The 22,559-nt window shown below is 48.0% G+C and overlaps 1 protein-coding gene across 1 annotated transcript; it reads left to right on the top strand.

The window, feature by feature from the left end:
• Window positions 1-424: 424 nt before the first annotated feature.
• Window positions 425-21,338, top strand: MTARC1 (mitochondrial amidoxime reducing component 1). The gene is made up of 7 exons (XM_065871836.1): window positions 425-699; window positions 3,470-3,643; window positions 6,747-6,909; window positions 7,777-7,917; window positions 13,732-13,793; window positions 13,885-13,956; window positions 21,209-21,338. The coding sequence occupies exons 1-7, from the start codon at window positions 425-427 to the stop codon at window positions 21,336-21,338; spliced, it is 1,017 nt and encodes a 338-aa protein (XP_065727908.1).
• The last annotated feature ends 1,221 nt before the right edge of the window (window positions 21,339-22,559 follow it).

Below are 22,559 nucleotides of genomic sequence, written 5' to 3'. Positions count from 1 at the left end.
TCCCGGGCTGCAGTCCTCATTTTGCTCCAAATAAAACTTAACTTGCAACTTTCACCTTGTGCATTTTTTTTTAAGTCAATGCCACAAATATGTAAATAAGTAAACTGGTCACTTGTAGCGATCCTGGGGGAGGGCACGTCGCCGAGTGGCCAGCAGGCGGCGGAAGTGGAGGCGGCGGCGGGCAGTAGACCGCGTAGCAGCCGAGACACCACCTCCCGCCCGCAGCGCCCCAAGGGCCAACCTCAGGAGCAGGACACGGTACTGCGGCCGGAAAGAGAATCAGGAACCGCCTTCCCCTTGGGCTCCCGGTTAAGGGCGGCCCCTCCGCCAGCAGCCCTCGGCGGCGGCCGCGCTCCTGCCTGGCTTGCTTGGCGTCTCGGGTGGGCCCCGCTGGAGTCCCCGGCGCGCCCGCGATCGCTGGGTCATGGGCGCCGCCGGCTCTTCCGCGCTGGCCCGCCTGGGCCTCCCCGCGCCGCAGCCCCGGCCCCGCTGGCTCGGGGTAGCCGCGCTGGGACTGGCCGCGGTGGCGCTGGGGGCCGTGGCCTGGCGACGCGCGCGGCCCAGGCGGCGCCGGCGGCTGCAGCAGGTGGGCACCGTGGCAGAGCTCTGGATCTACCCCGTCAAGTCCTGCAAGGGGGTGTCGGTGAAGGCGGCGGAGTGCACGGCCCTGGGGCTGCGCAGCGGTCACCTGCGGGACAGGTAGGGCTGAGCCCGGGAGCGGGGAAGGCCTGCGGAGTCCTTCCCTTACAAAGAGAGTGGGAGCTGGCTGGGGTCGGGGGAGCGGCAAGGAAGAAGAGGAAAGGGGGCCGTTACCTCCCAACCGCAGACCCAGGGTCCCGATCTGCCTTCCTGCGATGGCTTGCGCCCCAGAGGAGGTCCCCAGGTGTCAGCAGGTGCGCAAGCAAACTGACTCAACTCCGTCTAGCGGAAGGGGCGAGCTTCACAGGATTGGTTCCCGCCACTTTACTTTTACTTGTCTCTTGAGAACTTGGGGAAAGTTGGAGCCACGGATCCAAACCCTCAAAGAGCTCACCAAGGTGGAGCACATAATCGTAATAACAACGATTAAAGTTTCAGATTCTTGCAGCTTAAAAAGTGCTATTACATACTTTATTTTCACTAATTCTCTCATGCACCCTTTTATGGATAAAGAAACTGGGGTTCAGAGCCACACAGCAGTGGCATCGGGACTCTTGTTTTCTTTAGCACACTGGTGCTTTGTAAATAGGGGTTTTATTCATGCCCGACCTGGGTAGTCTCGACCTGTGTGAATTCCTGGGGTTCTGTGAAGATCTCAAAGGCCCAGAGCAAGCAGCTTTGTCCTATTCTGGGTCTGGCCTCGGCCTCAGTGTAAGGCTGCACTTCAGACTCCCTCCCAGACCAGCCCTCAGTTTCTGTAGGTAACACACAGGACTGATGAGGGTTGTAACTTTTCCCCCTTCCAGTTCCCCAGACAGAGGGCAATTCGTGACACGGTGGAATGGTGAGCTGTTTTTGTCATCATACTATCAAAACGTGTGATGGAGAGAAGCGAACAAAAGCTTGCAGTCCTAGGTGGTAATTGACTCAATGTGACAAGTGCCAGGGAGCACAGAGGAAGGAACAAGAGAAACTGGGGTGGTCAGGAAGGACTTCATAGCTGGAACTGAAAATGTGGTATATACACACTTTGGAATATTATTCACCCACAAAAAGAAGTTCTAATACATGCTACAGCACAGACAAATCTTGAAAACGTTATGTTAAGTGAAATAAGCCAGACACAAAAGGACAAACATTATATAGTCCCAATTATATGAAATACCTAGAACAGGCAAATTCATAGAGATAGAAAGCAGATTAGAGGTTGCCAGGGGCTGGGGAGAGAGGGGAATGGAATGGGTAGTTATTGCTTCATGGGTTCAGAGTTTCTGTTTGTGATGGCGAAAATGTTTTGGAAACACATAGTGGTGATAGTTGCACAACACTATGGAAGTATTTAATGCCACTGAATTGTGCACTTAAAAATGGTTAAAGTCGTATTTTTTTCACGTCCATTCTCTGTTGTTGGAAATTTGGGTTGTTTCTACTTTTTGGCATCGTGCAGAAGGTTGCTGTGAATATTGGCGCCCAAGTATCTGTTGGAGTCCCTGCTTTCAGTTCTTCTGGGTGTGTACCTAAGAGTATGCCAAGTATTTTATGTTGTGTATATCTTACCGCACTAAAAAAATTAAAAAGAAAAAGAAAGGCTGGCATGTGTGAGGGCACAGGTGGTAAGACTGGCTGGGAGGGCAGCTGGATGATGAAGGGCCATGCCTGCCTTGCTGAAGAGTTAGAGTTTTATTCTGAAAGCAGGAACCACAGGGCGGCGGTGGTGGGTTGTGGCTTGCAGAAGGGGGTGACGTGATCAGATGTGTATTTTAGAAATATCAGACTACCATTATTACTAGGAAGGAGTAGCAGAAAGAATATTCACATGCTAGTACCAAGGATATGGGACATCCTGTATCCAGGATGAAGGATTGGTCAGAGGGAGTTCCTTTGGGAAAGGCTTACACTAACTTTATTTTTCTAGCATAGCTGAACAACTCAACCACGATGACCCGCCGGAGGTGATGATCTAAAGTATCTGCCATATTTTTTTCTTATGTCTCTGGATTCCCAAAGCACAAGCTCACTTCTATCATTGTAATCATTCCATTCAGTGTGAATGGAAATGACCAACATGTCAATGTTTAGCTTCCTCAGTAGCTGAAAGGTCCCCTATACAAACCCATCATTTTTTTTTTTTTACTGGAAACAGTTCTTTCTATTGCTTTTATTTCTCCATTTATCTTTGTTTTGGGAAGTACCTCTAGACCTTGAGTACTGGGCCAAAAAATGTCCATATTAACAATAGGCCTTTTGGCAAATTGCAGGAGTCACAGCTCTGAATACTGAAACGTTAATTTTTTTTTAAAGTTGGGGGTGGATTTGGCAAAGTGTAAGTGGCATTGTTTGCTGTTCAGCTTGACTCCACCCTCTGAGAACAATACAGCAACATCTTGTTATTTCCACCAGCAGGAATGCCTCCTTGTGCCAGGCACCATGCCTCCTCGTCTTTCTCCGAGATAGATTCCTATCATCTCCTTAGGGCATGTTTATGAAAGTGACCAGACTTTCTGGCAATTGAGATGGACGTATAATTAACTTCTTTGATTTCTGTGCCATCAAGGAGCTCAAAATATTCTGCAGGTATTTTGTCCGATGCACGAGTGATTATTAAACACTTTGAAATTAACTGACAGATTCAGTCTTGCTGGGCTGATGAGCTGATGTTTAGGACAGGGAGACAGACTGACACACACACACATACACACACGCACACAAACTCACACACACCAGGCTTACAGCAAGGAAATCAAAGATGACAGTGTATCACTGAGACTCCCCCAGAGACTGGCTGCCTGTCATGGTGGGCCATGCATACCTTGTGTTTTGAAAATGGCAGGTTTTGGCTTGTGATCAACAAGGAGGGGAATATGGTTACTGCTCGACAGGAACCCCGCCTGGTCCTGATTTCCCTGACCTGTGAGGGTGACACCCTGACCCTCAGTGCAGCCTACACGAAGGACCTGCGGCTGCCCATCAAGACACCCACCACAAATGCAGTGCACAAGTGCAGGTAAGGAAAGGATAGCTCTTAATCCTTGCGTGAGCATTTATTCCTGCAGTTTTGGGAAAATGGGAAATGTGGTGGAAATCTGGAGAAACACTGTGAATAATTAACCGTTGACTGCAAATGTACCATATGTAGGGTCAAGTCCTCAACATCGTGATGACCTAAAAGAAGGTGGAAAAGGGGAGCAGCTTCAGAAATGTGTGTTGATGTGGGGCAGAGAAACATAAAAGAGTTATGTAGAAAACTATGGGATCAAAGGCATATTGACATGTCAACAAGAGAAAAATAACACCACCAGAGGATAAAGGACAAAAATGGGGTTGGAGTGAGTGGAGAGAGGGTCCTGGAAGAGGTGAGTTTAGATCAATGTATTACCCTAGGATCATCTCTGTGTTGCCTGGAAAGACTGGGAATCTTCCAAAGCTGAGTTATGGCGGGAGTTGCAAATGGCTATATGACCTGTGATATTTAGCTCTAATGAAAGGAAGTTCCAAAATAGAAAAGACCAGCTGCAACCAGAAGAGTGTTCTGACCTGCAGATGCCCAGGGTTCCCTGTAATCGGGAGCGTGGAGGTTCAGCCAGGAGACTGCTCTGTACAGAGTGTCTTTCCTCAACATCAGAAGGCCCTCAAGGGAGCAATTATTCCAGGAAACTAGCTCTGCTTTTAAGAAATCATGCCTAGAGTTCATTTTTTTTTATCGTATTATGAGAAAGTTAAAATATGGTCTAATTATACTCTCGTTACAGTTTCTGCATTTTGAATGAAAATGCCACGTGAATGCTTAATTAGTCCACAGCCTATCATAGAAAATAACATCACATCCAAAAATGTAGCTACTTGAAAAATGTCTAAAGACCCCAAAAGTTCGTAAAATGCAGAACTAATATGATTTCTGTAATATCAGAATTTTAAACATAATAATACATTTTCATTTTAATTTGATGGTTTTTCTGATTATAAAATACATATTCGTTGTTGAGAAATTGGAAGATACCAAAAAAGGGAAGAAAACAAAACCCATCAGATATAACTATCATTCATACTTTGACATATTTTCTTTCTGTCTCTATGGCTAATACTTTAAAAACCAAATTGAAATAGTACCAATCTTGAATATGGTTTATATACTTAAGGGTACGTTGAGTATTTTTTCAGATTGTTAAAAGCATGGGTGTCCTCGAATGCATTTTAGCACATCCCATGTTTATACATTTGGATCGTTTTCAGTTTTTTCCAGGTATGAGGAAGAATGTGATGGGTAACTTGGCATAAATCTCTGTTCATATCTCTTATTATTTCCTTAGGGAAAAAATTTTAGCAGTGGTTTTGCCAGCGATAAGAGTATGACTCCTGTAGACTTTTGATATATGTTGCTCAGTTGCTTTGCAGAATGGTTATACCGGCTATATATTCACCAGCAGTTTATAAGCATATCTGTTTCATCTCATTCTGACCATGATGTTCAAAAGTATTTTGCCATTTTTGTGTTAAAAACGGTCACTTCTTATTGATTTAATTTGCATTCATCATTGTCTGAGGCAAACTTTTTAATATGCCTATTGCAATTTGTATTTCACGTTTCTCCATATTCTGGTTCCTGTTTGTCTGCCGCGGTCATGTTACCAAACGCAAGTCTGTGTACCCGATGCACAGTGAGGCCAAGCAATGCCAAAACCTCGGAGTTTGGAGCAGAAAAAGCTTTACTGCAGGGCCATGCAAGGAGACGGGTGGCTTCTGCCTTAAAAAGCCCTGGACTCTCTGAAAGCTTTCAGCAAAGCCCCTTTCTAGGAGAGGTGAGGGAGGGCGTGGTTAGTTGTTGCAGACTTCTTGGGGTCACATCCTTCGGTCTTGAGGTCAGGTCACGGTCAGGTCATGACGTTCCTATAAACCTCCACCAAAACAAACGTTAACTAATACCAATCAGAAACGTGAACGGGAGAGACTGAAGCCGGTAGAAGCTTTTACCTTAATGGCAGTGTCCATGTACTCCAGTTGCTGAGGCCTCCAGGGAGACAGCTGCGACCATTAGGTCCAAGCCTGGCCCTGACGGTGGGGGGCTGTGGCGAGGGCTCTGGAGCTCTGCAGGACACAGCCCTCAGCCTGTCCCCTGTGCCCTCAGCTCACCCACCCGGAGGCTCTAGGGCTTGGAGGGCTCCGGGGAAAAGGAGCCCTCCGCCTCCCATCACACTCCCTGCCCCAGGACCGCTCAGTGTCAGCCCCCGACGCCGGGCGCTAACAGCTGCACGCCCGCTCTGTCCCTATTTCACGAGTGTGGCACCTGCAGCCCTCACTGCCAGCAGCACCAGGGCCTCAGGCCTTCCACGGCCCGCCTGCTGGCTCCTGGGGAAGGAGTGGCAGTGACGGGACGTGGCGTTGGGCTGACCGCGGGCGGCTACTCAAACCTGCTGGCCCGGCCCCGCTGAGCATGCCTGGCCCCTATTACAGTTGGATATGTACCCATACTTTCTTGTGGTTAAAATTTTTTAAATTTAATTACTGGTTCACTTGGAATTATGTGGAAACTTTTTTCATGATCCCATCCAGACTTTTGGTCCATGCCCCAAAGACTACACAAGGTCACATTTGGAAATTGCAGAATCAGAAAGCTTAGATTAGGGTAAAGATGCCAAGAGCCCTTGGGACTCAGGTTTCCTTTCCCAAACTATTAGAACTAATAAATGAATTCAGCAAGGTTGCAGGATACAATATTAACGTACAGAAATCTATTATGTTTATCAAGTAGATAAGAAACCAGGATTTACTGTAGAGCAGAGGGAATTATATCCAATATCTTATAATAACTTGTAATGGATTATCGTCTGCAAAAGTACTGAATCGCTATGCTATATACCCGAAACGAGCCCAATATTGTAAATCAACTATACTTAAAAAAAAAGTGGGGGGGACGGGGAACAAGGCTTGAAACTGCGTCTTCATTTTGGGCTTCCACATGGTTCAGAGGCAGGGCCAGGCTAAAGTGACGTCTCCTGATAATGAAGGACGTACAGCGACATCGTAGCCTGGTGCAGCCTTTTGGATATGTGTAGGACATGGTAGGGTGTCCAGATCTTCAAATACCTGTTCTTTGCCCCCAACCCCTGCAGAGTGCAGGGCCTGGAGATCGAGGGCCGGGACTGCGGTGAGGCCGCGGCCCATTGGATAACAAACTTCCTGAAGACGCAGCCGTACCGCCTGGTGCACTTTGAACCTCACATGCAACCGAGAAATTCTCACCAGATCGAAGACCCGTTTCGACCCACAGACCAGGTCAGAGGAGTCCCTTGGCTTTGGCCTTTGGTGTGTCCTATAGAAGACAGGGCTTCCTTGGAAGGGGGAGCGCAGGGCGGCATGTCTGCTGAGCTCGGCTCTGTCACTTTGCCATTACTTTTGTCACAAGCAATTGCAAAAAGTAAGGCCCTTCCAGTAGGAGCAGCATCTGTGTTTCTTGATTTACGGGACCCTTGCATTTTTGCCTGAGAGCAAAAATTCCTATTCACAGAAACCTTCCGGTGGCAACGAGGCTTCAAAACTGTTCTAGGTCAGTATCTTTCCCACTCCATTCTGTAATCGCATGTGGAGCCCAACCTTTTTACACTGTGATTGCAAGGGTGTGGCAGCTCATAGTTGGGTCGATGAGTGTGGGTATGGAGATCCACAGATTTAAAATGACCAGACTGGCCCTTAAAGAAATAAGGCTGTAAGAATTCATCGTGAGAGTAAAACATACAATGCTATGTAGCGCCATTGCCACGGCCATGCTGAACATTGATTTGCAGGTTGTGTGAAAAATAAGTATCTGTGGAATCAGCGAATACTTTTTATCACACCAAATGAGGCCATCAAACCTTAACAAAATAAATGTGTGAGAGTTTGGAAGATGAGAAAGGGACAGCTCTAAGATTCTGAGACCATGTTCTCTTCACTCCATCATGTAATTCCTGGTATCTGCAAGGCTATTTAAAGCTTCTGAATCGCTGTGACTTTTCTGTAAATAGAACTAGAGAAATACTTAGAAAGATTGTGTGGGGAGGTGGGGCGGGGGAGGGGTGGAAGGTTCCAGGAATCAGACCCATGTGACCTCTGAGAAATGCCTCTGTGTGCCTCACGCTATAACAGCTCCTATTTTCTCATCAGATCCCGTACTCAGACGCCAGCCCCTTCTTGATCCTTTCTGAGGCATCGTTGGCAGATCTCAACTGCAGGCTAGAGAAGAAAGTTAAGGCAACTAACTTCCGGCCCAATATCATAATTTCAGGGTGTGGTGTCTATGCAGAGGTAACGCTATACCTTTCTTGTCCCTTTCCTTGGATTTAACTTTTTTTTTTAAAGGTATGAGAGTCTTTGATGTTGCATTAAATTATTCAGAAGGATGCATTATGTATTGGCTCCATATTATGCAATGATTCAAGTTTGCAATTTCTTGAGCATCTAATCAGTACAGACTTCTGTGTGGAGGATACAAATATAAATGAGGCAGAGACGCTGGCGTCGAGGGGCAGTTCAGGGTCTGAGACTTCTAAGGAGAATTCCAAGCAGGCAGGTTCATTTTGAGCCAAGTGTACTTAGCATAGAATACATGATCTGTGTGGGCCACAGAGCAGGATGTGGAAGGTGGCCTTCCTGTGTAGTCGAGGGCTCCCTTGGGAAGACAGTCATTTATAGCAGGGCTGCTGTGGGTGGATACTGTCCCCAAGCTGAGATGGCACTTCCCTAAAACTCTTCCAGTGCCACCTTCAACCTGAGATGGCTCAGCCAAGGGCTGCCCCACGGCAAGAACCCAGACTGTACCACAGCCCACAGGAGATCTGAGCATTCTAGGGGCCGGGCGTTGGGTCAGGACGTCTGGATCTGAATCCCCCTGCTTCAATAAGTGGCTGTCTGACCCTGGATAAGTCCTGGAACTTTCTGAGACCTCTGCTTCTTGCGTTTATAAAATGTGAGTAATTTCAGCTGACGCCTCCCCCAAAAGCACCGAGACGTAGAAAGTGCCCAGAGAGGTGGGCAGTGGTTTCATTACTATAATCAAAGTAAAGAAGCTTGGTTCAGGCCATCGATCCCTCCCTGACTGTGGCCCCCTTTAAGCTTCTTCCCTTCCTGGCTTTGGTCTTTGTATCACGGTTCACATGGAAGACATTTCCTACCGCACGGTCTGAGATGGGCAGATGAAGATGGGATAAGTTAAGAGGGGATGGCCCAGAGTAGGACCTCAGATTTAGGAGGTTTCTTTGAACTGACTCTTGTCCTAGAAGGCTTTCTCTCTGATTCTGAGTGTTCCCTAATTGGGATTCTTTCATATTTTAAGTTGGATGTTAATACAACGCTTCAGCTGGGCTGGCCTCATTTTTTGGAATAATGTTTCACGCATCACACAATGGGTTAGTGCCCCTGTGTACTATGCACTGTGAATAGACCTGTAGGAAAATCGGGATTGAAGAAACAGTTGCTTCTCCAAAGGGGTTCACGGTCCAGGTGATTAGAATGTGAACGGGTAGTTACAGCCAGGTAAGACAGGCCAGGAAGGTGGTGAGCTGAGGGTGATAGGTGACCGTCCACCCAACTTTTTTAACACAGACAGGAGAGGGGGGCGACTGGGCAGTATGGGCTCAGGCTCATAAAGAATGGAAATTTATTTCTCACAGTTCTGGAGGCTGGAAAGTCCAAGATCAAGGCACCTGCAGATTCGTGCAGGTGTCTGGTGAGGACTTGCTTCCTGGTTTGTAGACGGCTGTCTTCACTCTGTGACCTCATGTGGTGGAAGGGACAAGGGAGATGCCTGGAGTCCCATTTTTTGGGTTTTTTAAAAGATTTTTTTTTGATGTGGACCATTTTTAAAGTCTTTATTGAATTTGTTACAATATTGATTGTTTTGGTTTTTTTGGCTGGGAGGCATGTGGGATCTTAGCTCCCTGACCAGGGATCGAAACCATACCCCCTGCATTGCAAGGCAAAGTATTAACCACTGGACCACCAGGGAAGTCCCCTGGAGCCCCTTTTATAAGGACACTAATTCCATTCACAAGGGTACCACCCCCATGACCCCATCACCTCCCAAAGGCCGCCTTCTCCAAATACCACCACACTGGGGATTAGGTTTCAACACATGAAGGTTGGGAGGACACAAACCCTCAGTCTGTAGCAATCTCTGTCTCTACTCATGCCCTGGTCTGTGGTTTTCAAAACCTTCTCCACACCGAGGACCCCTTGACTAACATCTTTACACCAGAACTCTCCCTCTGCCTTGTCTGTATTTCCACTGGGGTATCTCGTCTCAGATTCAGGATGTCCAGCACTGGGGGCTGAATTTCCACTCCCAGGTCTGCTCTGTTCTGCCTTGCACATCTCGGTGTATGGCAGCTCTGACTTCTAGCTGCTCAGGCCCCAAAGTGGGAACCACTCTGTGTTCTTCTCTTCCTTCACCTCCCACATTCAAATAATCAACAAATCTTGGTGGCTCTGTCCTCTTGCCATGCTCCTCCACTTCCTCTCTGGGCCAAGTCACCACCCTCTCTCCTGTGGTTTGTTGCAATAGCCTCTCTTCACTGGTCTATCCTTGACTGACCCCCACCACCATACAAGGTCTATTCTCATCACAGCTAAGGTCAAAGTCATCTGTAAATGTAACTCACATCATGTCTTCCTTCTACTCAGAACTCTGTCTGTGTTCTCCATCTCTCTTCAAGTCAAAAATGGGATCCTTATAATTGCTGTCAAGGCTCCGTGTGATGCCACAACCCTAGTTTCAGAGCTTTACTTCCTGTCACTCTTCCCTTCTTTGTCTCTCTGCTGCTTCCTTCCCCGGGACCTTTGCTCTTACTGGTGCCTCTGTCTGGCATGCCCTCCCTCAGGTATCTGAATGGCTCACTCCCTTACCTCTTTCACTTCCCTGTTGAGGTCTTCCCTCCCCTTCAGTGAGGCCTTCCCTGATCACCCTGTACCCTGCTTGGCCTGCATGCCCTAGTCCCCCCCGGCACACATCCCCACCTGATACACCATGTTTACTGGGGGATTTGTTGTCTGTTTCCCCTACACATGCTTTCTGAGGACAGGACTTGACCATTGTTGTTCTCCCAGCTCCTAGAAAAACACCCAGCATGAATTCTTTGCTAAGTGAGTGAATGAGCCTAGGTTGGCCAGGTGACGCAGAAGGAAGAAACACCAAGGGAGGGGGCACACGAGCAGGGCTGCGCTGGCACGGAGATAACTGCTGTCTTTTACAGCATCGGCGCTCAGGGAGGGGTGTTGAGAGCCAAGGTCCCTGGTGTCAAGGGGTATCGCCTCCGGAGGAAGGGTCTGGAAAAGATTTTAGGCAAGAGAGTGGCAAAACCCAGTTTGCACTGTGCGCATCTACCTGCAGCAGGGATCTGGAGACGATTAGGGCAGGTGGTGCCAGGTGCAGTGGGTGGAGCAGACTGGCCAGAGGCTGAGGACCTGCGTGGAGGCTTCTGGGAAGTGAACCCCCTCCTCATTTCAGAACCTGCCTCTCGTGATCGTGGTCCTTCTCTGCATCCCTTCACCCCCATCATCTGCTCTCCTCACCCTCACTTCTCAGAACTTCACTTCAGCCCAAGGCTGCCCTTCTCTCCTCCCTCCTTCAGAGACCTTTTCCTGGTCATCATTGCCCTCCCCTTGGACCGATAGGTACTGCCTCTGGAACTTTCCCTCCCTGGCTGCACTGCCCTTGTGCCTTTGCTGTTTCTCCTCCCCCTACTCCTCACTCAGGTAGGGGCTTCCAAAATTTCTGGCCTCGACCCTTCTCTTTCTCTACCTTCCCTTGGTGATGACACCCTCTCCTGCAGCTTCACCATCTGTCACCCTTATGTGGGTCCTTCCCAAGTATCCAACCGTGGACTCCCCCTTGCAGTGCTGGGCTCACCTTTCTGACTGTCTGCTGGGAGTTTTCGTATGTTCTGTGGACCTAGCAAACTTGACCTCATAAGCTCCGCAAACTCCCTGTCTTTACTCCACAGCTTCTATCCTGGCTACCGTATTCCTTCTTTCACCCTGGCTTAGAGCTTGTAAGTCACCCCTGACTCTTAATTCTCCCATGTTCCCCTCATCCCCAGCCCCATCTGCTCCCTTTCTTTTCGCAGCCGCCAGCTAGATCACCTTTGTTGTCTCAAGTCTGGACCGCTGAACGGTCCTGGATGTAGTCACAGCTGAGCCTCTCAGCACCAGAGTGATCTCTTCTCCTCTAAAAGTTTGTGACAGCCAGTGTGGCTGCCTTGCTTAAAAGCCTTCAGTGGCTCCCCAGTTCTCAAAAGTCCCAAACTGCCCACTCTACGATTCTGGTCCCTCCATAATCTTGCCACACTTTGCTTTCCCAGCCTTTACTTCCAGTAAAAGCTCCAAGCTACAGACTGGACTGAGAACTACATAAGGACTGTATTCTCTTATCTCCTGCTCACCCCAAGTCTTGCCTCTCGCCCCACTTAGAAACTCCTGGCCTTCTTTAAAAACCCAGATGAAAAGCCACCTCCCCTGAGAGATCTGTTCTGATTGCCAGACCTGGAAGAGCTGCTTCTCTTTTCCAAAGCCGCACTGTGTTGTGTCTGTGCCTCTCCATATCCAGCTTCTCCTGTTTCAATTTCTTATCACCTCAAGATAACATGTTCTGTAGGAAGATTTTCATGGGCCCTTCTCTAACGTTTAATACGGTTCTGGGCCCATAGTGTGCGTTCAACACGTAAATAGTTTTCTCCTTTTCCGCCAGTTTGCCAAAGAGATACTTTCCTGATGGTGGAATTTTTAACTTATTTATCTGTGACGCAATCCCCAACAGTTTTTATTGCCCATAAAAGGGGCTCTGTAAATATTTCTTTAATTAATAATAAATTAATTTCCTAACCAGAACCTTCATTTCTCTCCTTTCGGATCTTTTATGTTTTTTTGTGACCACAGTGCCTCCTGGTGGAGAAATGTACATAGAGCAGGCTGGGTTGCTCTAATCCGAGGTGCCCAGCTTTTTGGACTGTTGTGAAACATGCAGTGAAGAGACTCATTTTATGATTAAAGAAACAAAAACAAAACCCTGAAATACACATATCAAGAATAATACACACTGTCAGAGTTAAAATTCTGGGCCTGGAACTTTCTCTCTGGCTTGTGATCAACAAAGGACTGAGCAGGTTTGTTTTAACTCATGGATTCCTGTCTTTGGCTCTCAGGCACCTTCTCTGTGAGGGTAAGAAGGTCAGGACCACAATCAAATGTGCTTCCTTCTTGTTACTGCCTGGAGTCCCCTCACCCTTCTTTTGTGCCTCTCAAAGTCTCCACCCTGGAAGACTCAATTCAGATCCTACCTTTGCCTTAAAACCTCCCCTGCCCAGAGCAGCCAGCCAGCCACCGGCTCCGTGCTTGTCTGCAAAGTTCAACCAGCACACAGGGTGCTGTCTTGTAAAGCTTTTTCTCAATTTTTCTGAAACTTTTAAAAGGAATATTGACCATTCACTTTTTATGTGTGTATGTTCTATCTCCCCTTCTGGATTTGAGGGACACAGTCCATTGATTTGATTTGTCCTGAAAAGTAAGCACCAGTGACCCAGGACGTAGACAAACGTCCCAGGAGGTTCCTGGGCTGGAGAGCTTTGTGAATGCTCCCATGGAGATGCAAAGGGAAGTAAATCTACTGGCCTGCTCTGGATTTGTTCCTATCTGGCCAGGGGAGCTACAAGGTAAACAGACACAATGATTAAGGACATTAATCCACCTTAGGCCAGCATGAAGGGATCTGATACAACCTAGAGTAATCCCCCCTCTCCATACCCTCTCCTCTCTTTCACCCGCTCCCTCCGTCAGCCCCACCCTGGCCTTCCACAGCACCTCCAGTCAAGTGGGGTCAGTCAGGGAAGCTTCCTGAAGGAGATGAGTTTCAATTCCAGCTTTACAAGTGAGAGGAGAGGGAGCATTTCACTTCAGGGGAAAGAACCAACAAATTAAAGGCAGAGGGAGGGAACAGCGAGGCGTGATGTACAGCTGGCCATCTTTGATGGAAGCGGCTTTATCAGCTGTTGAATCACGTGAAGTCCCTACACGGGTGGGTCAGGGCTGGGGATCCGAAGTGCTCACGTGAGTTATGTGCTTTGTCTCCAGGACTCATGGAATGAGCTTCTTATTGGTGATGTGGAACTGAAAAGGGTGATGGCTTGCTCCAGGTGAGGTGCATACACTGCTGCCCAGGAGACGGCGGGGAGGGTGAAGATCGTCTGCTTTGTCCCGTGTATGATGCCCTGTGTGTGTGTCCAGGTGCATTTTAACCACGGTGGACCCGGACACGGGCGTCATGAGCAGGAAGGAGCCTCTGGAGACCCTGAAGAGGTGAGACTAAGTGATTTAACATCTCTGCGAGGAAGCAGGGGAAACACCACGCAGGTGTATTCTTGAAGTGGAAGGGGGTCCTGGTGACTGGATAACTTGGGAAACATTCTTGGGTGCTTTGTTCCCCAGAATGCCTGCTTGGACAACTAATTTTATTTTTCATTTAGAATTCATGATCCGAACACACCAATTACAATGTAACAACAAAACATGGTTTAGATGTTTTGGCAAACTTTATCATGGACTGAGTATTTGGTGACATCACAAATTCATTAGGTGTGATAGGGGCTTTCTGGTGCTATAAGAAATGCTTATAGGCTTCTCTGGTGGCGCAGTGGTTGAGAGTCCGCCTGCCGATGCAGGGGACGCGGGTTCGTGCCCCGGTCCGGGAAGATCCCACATGCCGCGGAGCGGCTGGGCCCGTGAGCCATGGCCGCTGAGCCTGCACGTCCGGCGCCTGTGCTCTGCAATGGGAGAGGCCACAACAGTGAGGCCCGCATACCAAAAAAGGAGTGAAGTGATGTGATATCTGGGGTGTGCTGTCTATTATTTTAGCAAAAGAACACGTGGAAAAATGTGTCAAATCTTGATAAATAGAATCTGGATGATAATTATGTGGGGATTCATTGCACCGTTTTTTCTACTTTTATGTTTATGTTAAAATTTTCATGATAGCAGTTTTTTTTTTTTTTTTTTGGCGGTGCCGCATGGCATAAGGGATCTTAGTTCCCCAACCAGGGATCGAACCAGAGTCCCCTGCGGTGGAAGCGCAGAGTCTTAACCACTGGACTTCCAGGGAAGTCCCATAACAATTTTTTAATGAACGACAATGACAGACAATAAGTTTAAATTGCGTGGACTGATATTTAAGATAAGATTCATTTTAAAAAGCTGATTACAAATTAACATATATAGTATTGACTTTTTTGTTTATTTGATTTTCCTTTTTAAAATATATAAATGTGCCTGAGTAGCTAAAAGCCTGGCAGGCTGTAAACTGAAACATTCATGGCTCTTTTGGAAATGAAATTATGGAGAAAATATATACTCTGGTATGTAGCCTCTAAACTTTCTATAATCAACCTGCAGTACTTTTGCTAAAACAACAATTCATGATTCACACACTTCTGTGCTGTTATCTGCCAAATCTACGGCCGGGATATTGCTGAAACCCTGAAATGCTCATCTTCCCTGGTCCCTTCCATGTTGAATTCAGGATCACAGGTGGGGTGTCAGGTCTCATCTCTGCAGCTCCTGAGACCCTCGGCTTTGACCCTGACATGCGTCCTAGGGTATCACTTGCAGGGGGGAGAGGGAAGGCAGGGAGGACGGTGACCCCTGCTTTAGGCAAAACCCTGGAAGACTTGAGGAAAGTTTGGTCATCTGACATCAAAGCCCTCATGAAAGAGCACATTAAGGGCTGGCTATGCTTGGGCTTGTGTGACCCAACTTGTTCCCCTGGAATGGGAGTCTCTTTCGTTCCATCTCTCATCAAGCTCGTGGCCCTCTTTGGACCAACAATCTAGTCTCCTTGGATCAGCACCCACCCCTCTCTGCTGATCCTGCTGTCCCAGAAGCTACTAATCTGGCCCCCTCCCTGACAGGCTGAAGCCTGGGGCAAGGGGCTCTGTCCCAAACAGCACGTTGCCCCCAGGCATGAAGCCGGCACCTGTGGTCCATGGAGACCAGTGTCGTGCATCAAGGCCAGGCTACAGCGAGGTAAACAGCTGGCCTTCCAGGGGCCAGGCCACATGGCAGAGAGAGGGAGGTCAAGAATAGGCTCAAACAAGATGGGTTGGAGGGAGGTTGGGAGGGGAGGTACAGAGAGGAATTCTTGATGTGAAGGGCAAATGGCTGCTTTTTATCTGAGTCCCCACCATGGGTTGTGGATTTGTGGGAATATTCAAAGAAGGGGCTACAGACCAGCTTAAGGCAAATCCCATCCTTTTGAGGGATGTTGTGTATCTCTCAACACCCAAAACAACATTAATTTTCTGTAAATGTTAATATGATGGAACACTTAAGATTTGTACATTTCACTCCGTGTAAATTTTATCCCCTCGCTGCAAAGTTAAGAAATTTTAACCCTAGGAAATGATTTCCCAGCTGAACTGTTTAGAGGTGAAATTTACTGAAGTCTGCAACTTACTTGGAAATGGAAAAAAAATTACGATGGACTGATGGATGGATAAATACGTGATAAAGGAAATATAGTAAAATGTTATATGTAGGGTCCAAATGGTTGGTAATTGGATGGTCTCTTTAAAATTCTGTGAACTTGTTTGCCTGTTTGAGGATGGTCCCAGTAAAATGTTGGGGAAGTGTTTACTAGATGCGGTGGGACATTCCAGAGTGGAGTGGTTCTGAGAACCCACAGCGATGGACTAGCGTTTCTTCAGAATGTGCTGGCTCACTCACCACGAGAACAAATCAGAGTTTGGTCTTCCCACTTTCCTGTGCCCGCAGAGGAGCTACACGGAGGACGGAGGCAGGGTGGACCCGGGAAGGCGTCCTGTCGTGGGTGTTGGGAGCCCTGGTTCTACCAGGTGATCCGCAGGCCCCCCTCTGGCTCAGGCCCTGGTGGACAGGCCTCGATGGGTCCGTGTGCAAACCAGACAGGTGATTTGGGGAATTGACTGTCATCCTTTTTTTTTTTTTTTTTTTATATTTATTTATTTGATTTACTTGGCTGTTCCAGGCCTTCGTTGCGGCCCGTGGGATCTTCGTTGCCGCGTGCGGGATCTTTTTAGTTGTGGCATGTGGGATGTAGTTCCCTGGCCAGGGATGGAACCCGGCCCCCTGCATTGGGAGCACGGAACCCTAACCACTGGACCACCAAGTCCCCGTCATCCTTTTTTCTTTTTACATCTTGTTCTTTCTCTCTTCCCAACCCTGTGCTTGGAGTCTCGCACCTTTCCCTGGGTTTGGGCCAGTCCTCTGAATCTTCAGTGCCTCCCCCCAGCCCATCGGGAGCCCTGTGTTTCTAGAAGGAGGGTAATTGAGCCCAACGCAGAGCCAGGGCAGGCAGGCAGGGTCTCCGGGAGCGGCACAGCCCTCCTGGTCTCCTGCAGGCTCTCAGGAACCACTCCCAACCTAATTTCTCCTAATACCCCAGGAGATGGGTGCCAGCCTAGGTGTCTTCTCCTGTATCTTACTGAGATGTAAATTGCCATAGATGCAGTAATTTATGTTCTCCCCAGGACAGACGGCCATAAATCGGGAAGAGAAAGGCCCTGGCTGCCTGACATAAATCATGGAAGCGAAGCAAAGTGGTGTCAGGAGTATCCTCTCTGCTCTCCGGCAGGATGCTGGGAGCTGCACTGCCTTCCCTCTTCCTGGGTCCCCCGTGCCCAGGGCTGTGCTGCTTCGGGAATGCAAGTTCTCAGCAGGGAGACCAGTGCTGAATAGCTATGGGCCTCAGGCCCAGCGGGGCCTTTGTCTGGGAAATACAGCCCGAAGCATGGTGGAGGCTGGTCTGCAGGCTTGAAAATATGAAGAGGGAATTATTCTTTTCTTTCTGAAGGGAGAGTGGCTCCCACACTGATCCCACAGGAGTGGTGGGGGTCTATCGCTGTTGCTTTCAGGAGAAAGAATAAAGCTCATTTGTTCTGTGGATGCACAAGTTTTGTTGGACGCAGGAATACTTGGACAGTAAGGGCGTTTGCCGCTCTCCGCTTGTGTTAGGCTGTGCTGTGCCGAGCTAAAGATAGAAGGATTTAGTGGTAGTGATGCCCTGGAAGGAGACAACCGCCCCCCAGCCAATCTGGCTCTATCACCTCCCAGTAACTGTGTGACATTGGCAAGTCAGCTACGTTCTTGATGCTTCAGTTTCTTTATTTGTAAAAGCTGGGCTAATAATACATCTCCTGGTTCACACTCCCCCTTGATCAGAATAAATACTGTTTTTCTAATAGATGATAAAATACATAACGACCATCTAGGCTATGGTTATTGATAGTCTCAGCTTATGAAGAGAGGGAAAATCCTGGAGACACTTCTTTCCATTTTCTGAGGCTGCGTTAAATGCAACGCAGCCCAACCTGCTCAGCCTTTGTCTCCTCCTCTCCGTGGTGTCTTCACGGTGCTGTTTTATTCCTGATCTGGCCGTATACATAGCAGGTTGGGAAGTCCCAGAAGTGGCCTGTGCCCCTCGGTGGGGACCCGGCGGTGATCAGAGACCCTGCCTGCAAGTCAGGGTCTGGGCATTGACCAGTAAATGAGTAAACCAAGCAGCCCTCACCCGTGCACAGCACTTTATAGATAACAGTTTCCACTCACACGGCGCCCTTAAGGATGGAGACCTCTGTTTAATGTAAACAGAACGTCTGTGTCTCCCATTAGAGTCAGTCGTTTGCATAATATTTATTGAAAGAGAAAATGCACCAAGAAAGGCGTTTTTAAATGGCTTTGTAATTTATTAATCCCATCGTCATCAACAACAAAATATATATATTTGGAGAAAAAAAAATCATAGGCGAACCGTGTATGAGGTAATGCCGTGTTTTCCGTCTCTTGAGCAAGCCGTGAATTCACAGACCGCTGACAATACCGTCTCAGCCCCACAAGGGGTCGCCGTTGATCTCGTTTGTAGAGTCTACCCGGTAGCCCTGAAGGGACGGTGTCAGCAGGGGCGCAGGTGGAACGGAGCTGGGGCGGCTGGCAGGACAAGCCGGTCGCCTCGCCCCTGCGACTGTCACCTGCGTTTGTCCCTGCCCCCCCCCCCCCAACACACACACACCGAGCAGGTTAAGGTCCTGGGCTGGGAGGGGCGACGGCTTCTGTGGGTCCTCCGCTCCTAAGTTACCTGCGGGGGGAGTAAGTGTGTGCCTGCGTGATTGATGGGAAGGGGCAGGGGAAACCCGCGCGCGGCCGAACGTTCGTGTAGGAGAATAAATATTAACCCCCTCAGCTCTTCTCAGGCCTGCGCGTGTACTCAGGAGGTATAAGGAGGATCAGGGATCACAACCCTGGTGGGAAAAGTCCTGACTCTGGAGTGAGCCAGACCTCAGTTCCGGCCCCAGCCTGACCACTTAGATCCGTGATCTTGGCCAAGTCCGTCACTCCTATGCGAGCCCCCCTGTAAAGTGGGGACGATACGCATTCCCACATAGACTTGTTGGAAGGATTAAGGGATAATCTGTGTGATGTACTTCATAAAGTGTCAATGTATGATGCCCAGAAGTCCAACTCTCAATTCCCTCCCTGAGATAATCAGAGCCTCCGGCTACCGAGCTTGCAACAAGGAGAAATCCCAAGCCATAAAAGTAGCCGATCTGCCCGGATCCTGAAGAAGTTACTCTCCAACGGACACAGATCCCCAGATGTCCTTGGTATTGCATGCTGACAGAGGAGAGGCAGGCTAGGAGAGGTGCCTGCTTCCCAGGGTCCAAGGTCATGGCAGAGACCTGGCTACAGGACTGGCTGGATCAGTGGTTCATGGTTCCCATCCATTTGTTGATTTCTCCATTTGTTCATCCAAACTTCTCTGGAGTGGCTACAACGTACCAGGTGCTGTACCAGGCTATAGGCATATAGCAATGAGCAAAACCAACATGGTGCCTGCAGCTGGGGAGGTGCTGAGGGTCTGCAGAAAGAAGCTCTAGATTTGACCCTCTCCATTTTCTCATTAGCCACTTCTGATTAGAAGAACAAAAGTAAGATTGATTTGTTGCAATAGTTTATTTTTTTTTCTCAAGGTACAGTAGAATGAAAAAAAAATGCTTTCCATCACAATGTTTTAAATATAAAAGTGATGTAAAATTGGAGTTAGCCTTTGTTATAAAGCAGAAACTGACACACCATTGTAAAGCAATTATACTCCAATAAAGATGTTTTTAAAAATGGAGTTAGCTTAAATAAGAAACAGAAGGAAAACATTCTCCTGGTGGAGGTAGGGTGAGGGAAAATCTTGCCATGTCATTCACACGCATCTCATGTACGCTCTTCCTGGGGATTCTTGCGTTTTCTGGCTGACAAAGATATGATACTACTTCTAACAGGATTTTACTCACCAACACATTCATCTGTTCAACAAATGATTGTGGGTCACCAGTGACATACAATGCCCAGCACTGGGTGTGAGTAGTACAAGGGAGTTAGTCACATTCCCTGCTCTCTACGGACTCTCTGTCTTGTACAGTAGAGCAGGTGACACATGCCCTGACACTGCAGGACACAGCATGTGAGGGGCAAGGGGCAAGCAGAGAAAATTGAGGATGGGGAAACCGCTCCTGGCTGGGGGACCCTGGGCTTCCTTCCTAGCAGAGGTGGCATTTGATTTGGACCTTGAAGAAAAGGTAGAATTCTACTGCTTGGGTAATGGAGGGAGGGGATCCCACAGAGGAACCCCCGAGCCAGGAAAATGCAAAGCAAGGTGAAAGGACATTGAGGAATCCAACAGAGCACTGCAGAAGTGCACAGAAAGGGCAGAGGTTTTGAAAAAGCTGGCTGGGGCCAGGTCAAGAGCCTTGCATGCCAGGCCGAAGACTTGGAATGTTATTCCTCAGGCACTGGGGATCCATTGAAAGTTTCTGAGCCTCGGGAGTGATAAGACCAGAGCAAAATTAAGAAAGTAACGTAGGGTAGTGTTAAGAGTGAACTGAAAGTGGAAGAGGGGAGAATGAGGAAGATTGGTTTGTTAAGAAGTTATTATAGGGACTTCCCAGGTTCGATCCCTGGTCGGGGAACTAAGATCCCACATGCTGTGTGGTGTGGCCAAAAAAAAAAAGGTATTATACTCATCTGAGGATGCTTGAAGGGAAATTATGACAGTGGGAGAAAAAGTGAGCAAATTCAAAAGATGTGGTACAGGAAGAACCTCAGGACGTGGCAGCTATGGACAAGCTGTGGAAAGTGAGGGAAAAGGTATAAAGGATGACTCAGGGCTCTGAGCCTGATGGACCGGTAGGATGATAGACATGGAGAGATGCCAAGGAAAAAGGGAACTGATAAAGTATGTCTGAGCATCTCGAGTCCCTAATCTCTCAATGCTGAAAACGGGGACATTCCAAGGAGAAAAGAGGTGGGAATATGGCCATTGGTTATGCTTTGGTAGTTTGTGCAATGGGCGGGCAGTTTACTGTATAACCCCAGGAGGCGCTGTTCTATTAGTCGGGGTGGGAACAGTGCTCGTTGGAGCTGGGCAACCTGCTGGCCTTTGGGGGTAGATCCTTCAGCCGAGAAGAAATCACATGCTGTTTGAGCTCTTGCTTCTGGTCGGCTGTGACTTATTGTGTTCTGTCTCCTGTTGCAGTTATCGCCTGTGTGACCCTTCTGAACGAAAGTTATATGGAAAATCACCTCTCTTCGGACAATATTTTGTTCTGGAAAACCCAGGGACCATCCAAGTGGGAGACCCTGTGTACCTGCTCGGCCAGGAGTAGGAATCATATGTCCTGGAATAGCAGATGTCTTTTAAAAACGTCCTCAAATATGCCAACACTTGAAGCACAGTATTTTGGACCTGACACCTCGGCATTTTCTTTAGATCTGTGATCTCCAAGTTTTTCGTCTTTTGGACTCTTCCTTGTGTCTCAGTGCTTCCAGCATCCCAGTGCACAAAGTGAAGAAAGAGAGTTTTGATAACTTAATAGGACTTCAGTAAGTCACTTAAATGACAAGGCAGGATTCTCAACATCGCTTGTTTAACTGTGATTGTGGAATAATTCTTTCTCCTTCTTCTCCATTCACTTACCCAGAGGGCTAACTTCCAGCATCTCATTGCTACTCTTTAGGGAAAGAGGAGAGAAGAGAAAGAGTAAGAGTGGGGGAGTGAGAAGAATGTTCTGGAATCTTTTAGTACCCCATGCCCAGGGCACGCAATGGAAATTAAATAGCTCTCTGAATGAGGCTGGACTGTCACTTCACTTTTCTCCTCAAGCCCTAGACAAGCTTTTAAAAGGGCATAAGGAGCCTGACCTTCAGGAAACACTTAGTATGTTCATTTTCCATAGATCATCTCAGACAGTGTCCATGAGGATTTGATGGATCTTCATAGCATGCAGTACCTCTGGGCTGTAGGACAGCAGAGATGTCAGGGTAGAAAATCAACTCATGAGAGCAGCGTTGCAGTCAGACTCTGATATGTAATATGTGGAAAGCAAGACAAAAACTTCCTTGCCTTGAAACGGAGTATCAAATATATCCCATTGGTGAGCCCAGACTTTTCCCAGTACATGAGAGTGAACGGTAGCACTAAGTAGGGGAAGCACCCTTGCCTGATGTGGTCTGAGATGCTGTTTGATGTTGCCCAGGGAAACCACGGTGCCCGTCTTAAGAGCAAAAAGAAATAGTCTGAAAAGGACATGATGCCACCTAGTGGCACTGAATGACAGCTCAGCCTTTCTCAGCTTTTCAGCTGTTGAAAAGAGGGAAACTTGTGGATGGGTTTTAGTTTTCTATCCTAGAAAATTTTTTTGAGAGAAAGTGGGGTACCCTCCAGATACTTTCTGCTATGGGCATTTGGTTCTAAAAGTGTGGCTGTGCTGTCACGGGTCCTTCTGGATCTCGCTGGTCCCATCAACTCAAGACTGGTCACTCCTCCTCAAAATCAGGGTGAAAAAGTTCTGAAGTCCATAGATGAGAAGAAACGTGATTGTGTGATT

Source organism: Phocoena phocoena, chromosome 1 (assembly GCF_963924675.1).
Source record: "Phocoena phocoena chromosome 1, mPhoPho1.1, whole genome shotgun sequence".
In the NCBI taxonomy this organism is placed as follows: Eukaryota; Metazoa; Chordata; class Mammalia; order Artiodactyla; family Phocoenidae; genus Phocoena; species Phocoena phocoena.
This window is presented reverse-complemented; position numbering and strand designations above follow the sequence as displayed.

Bases quoted from the DNA above. Each gene is read 5' to 3' on its own strand.
- MTARC1 (XM_065871836.1), top strand. From the start codon at position 425: ATGGGCGCCGCCGGCTCTTCCGCGCTGGCCCGCCTGGGCCTCCCCGCG. The intron at 3,644-6,746 runs GTAAGGAAAGGA...CAACCCCTGCAG, and splicing joins AATGCAGTGCACAAGTGCAG to AGTGCAGGGCCTGGAGATCG. The intron at 6,910-7,776 runs GTCAGAGGAGTC...TTTTCTCATCAG, and splicing joins CGTTTCGACCCACAGACCAG to ATCCCGTACTCAGACGCCAG.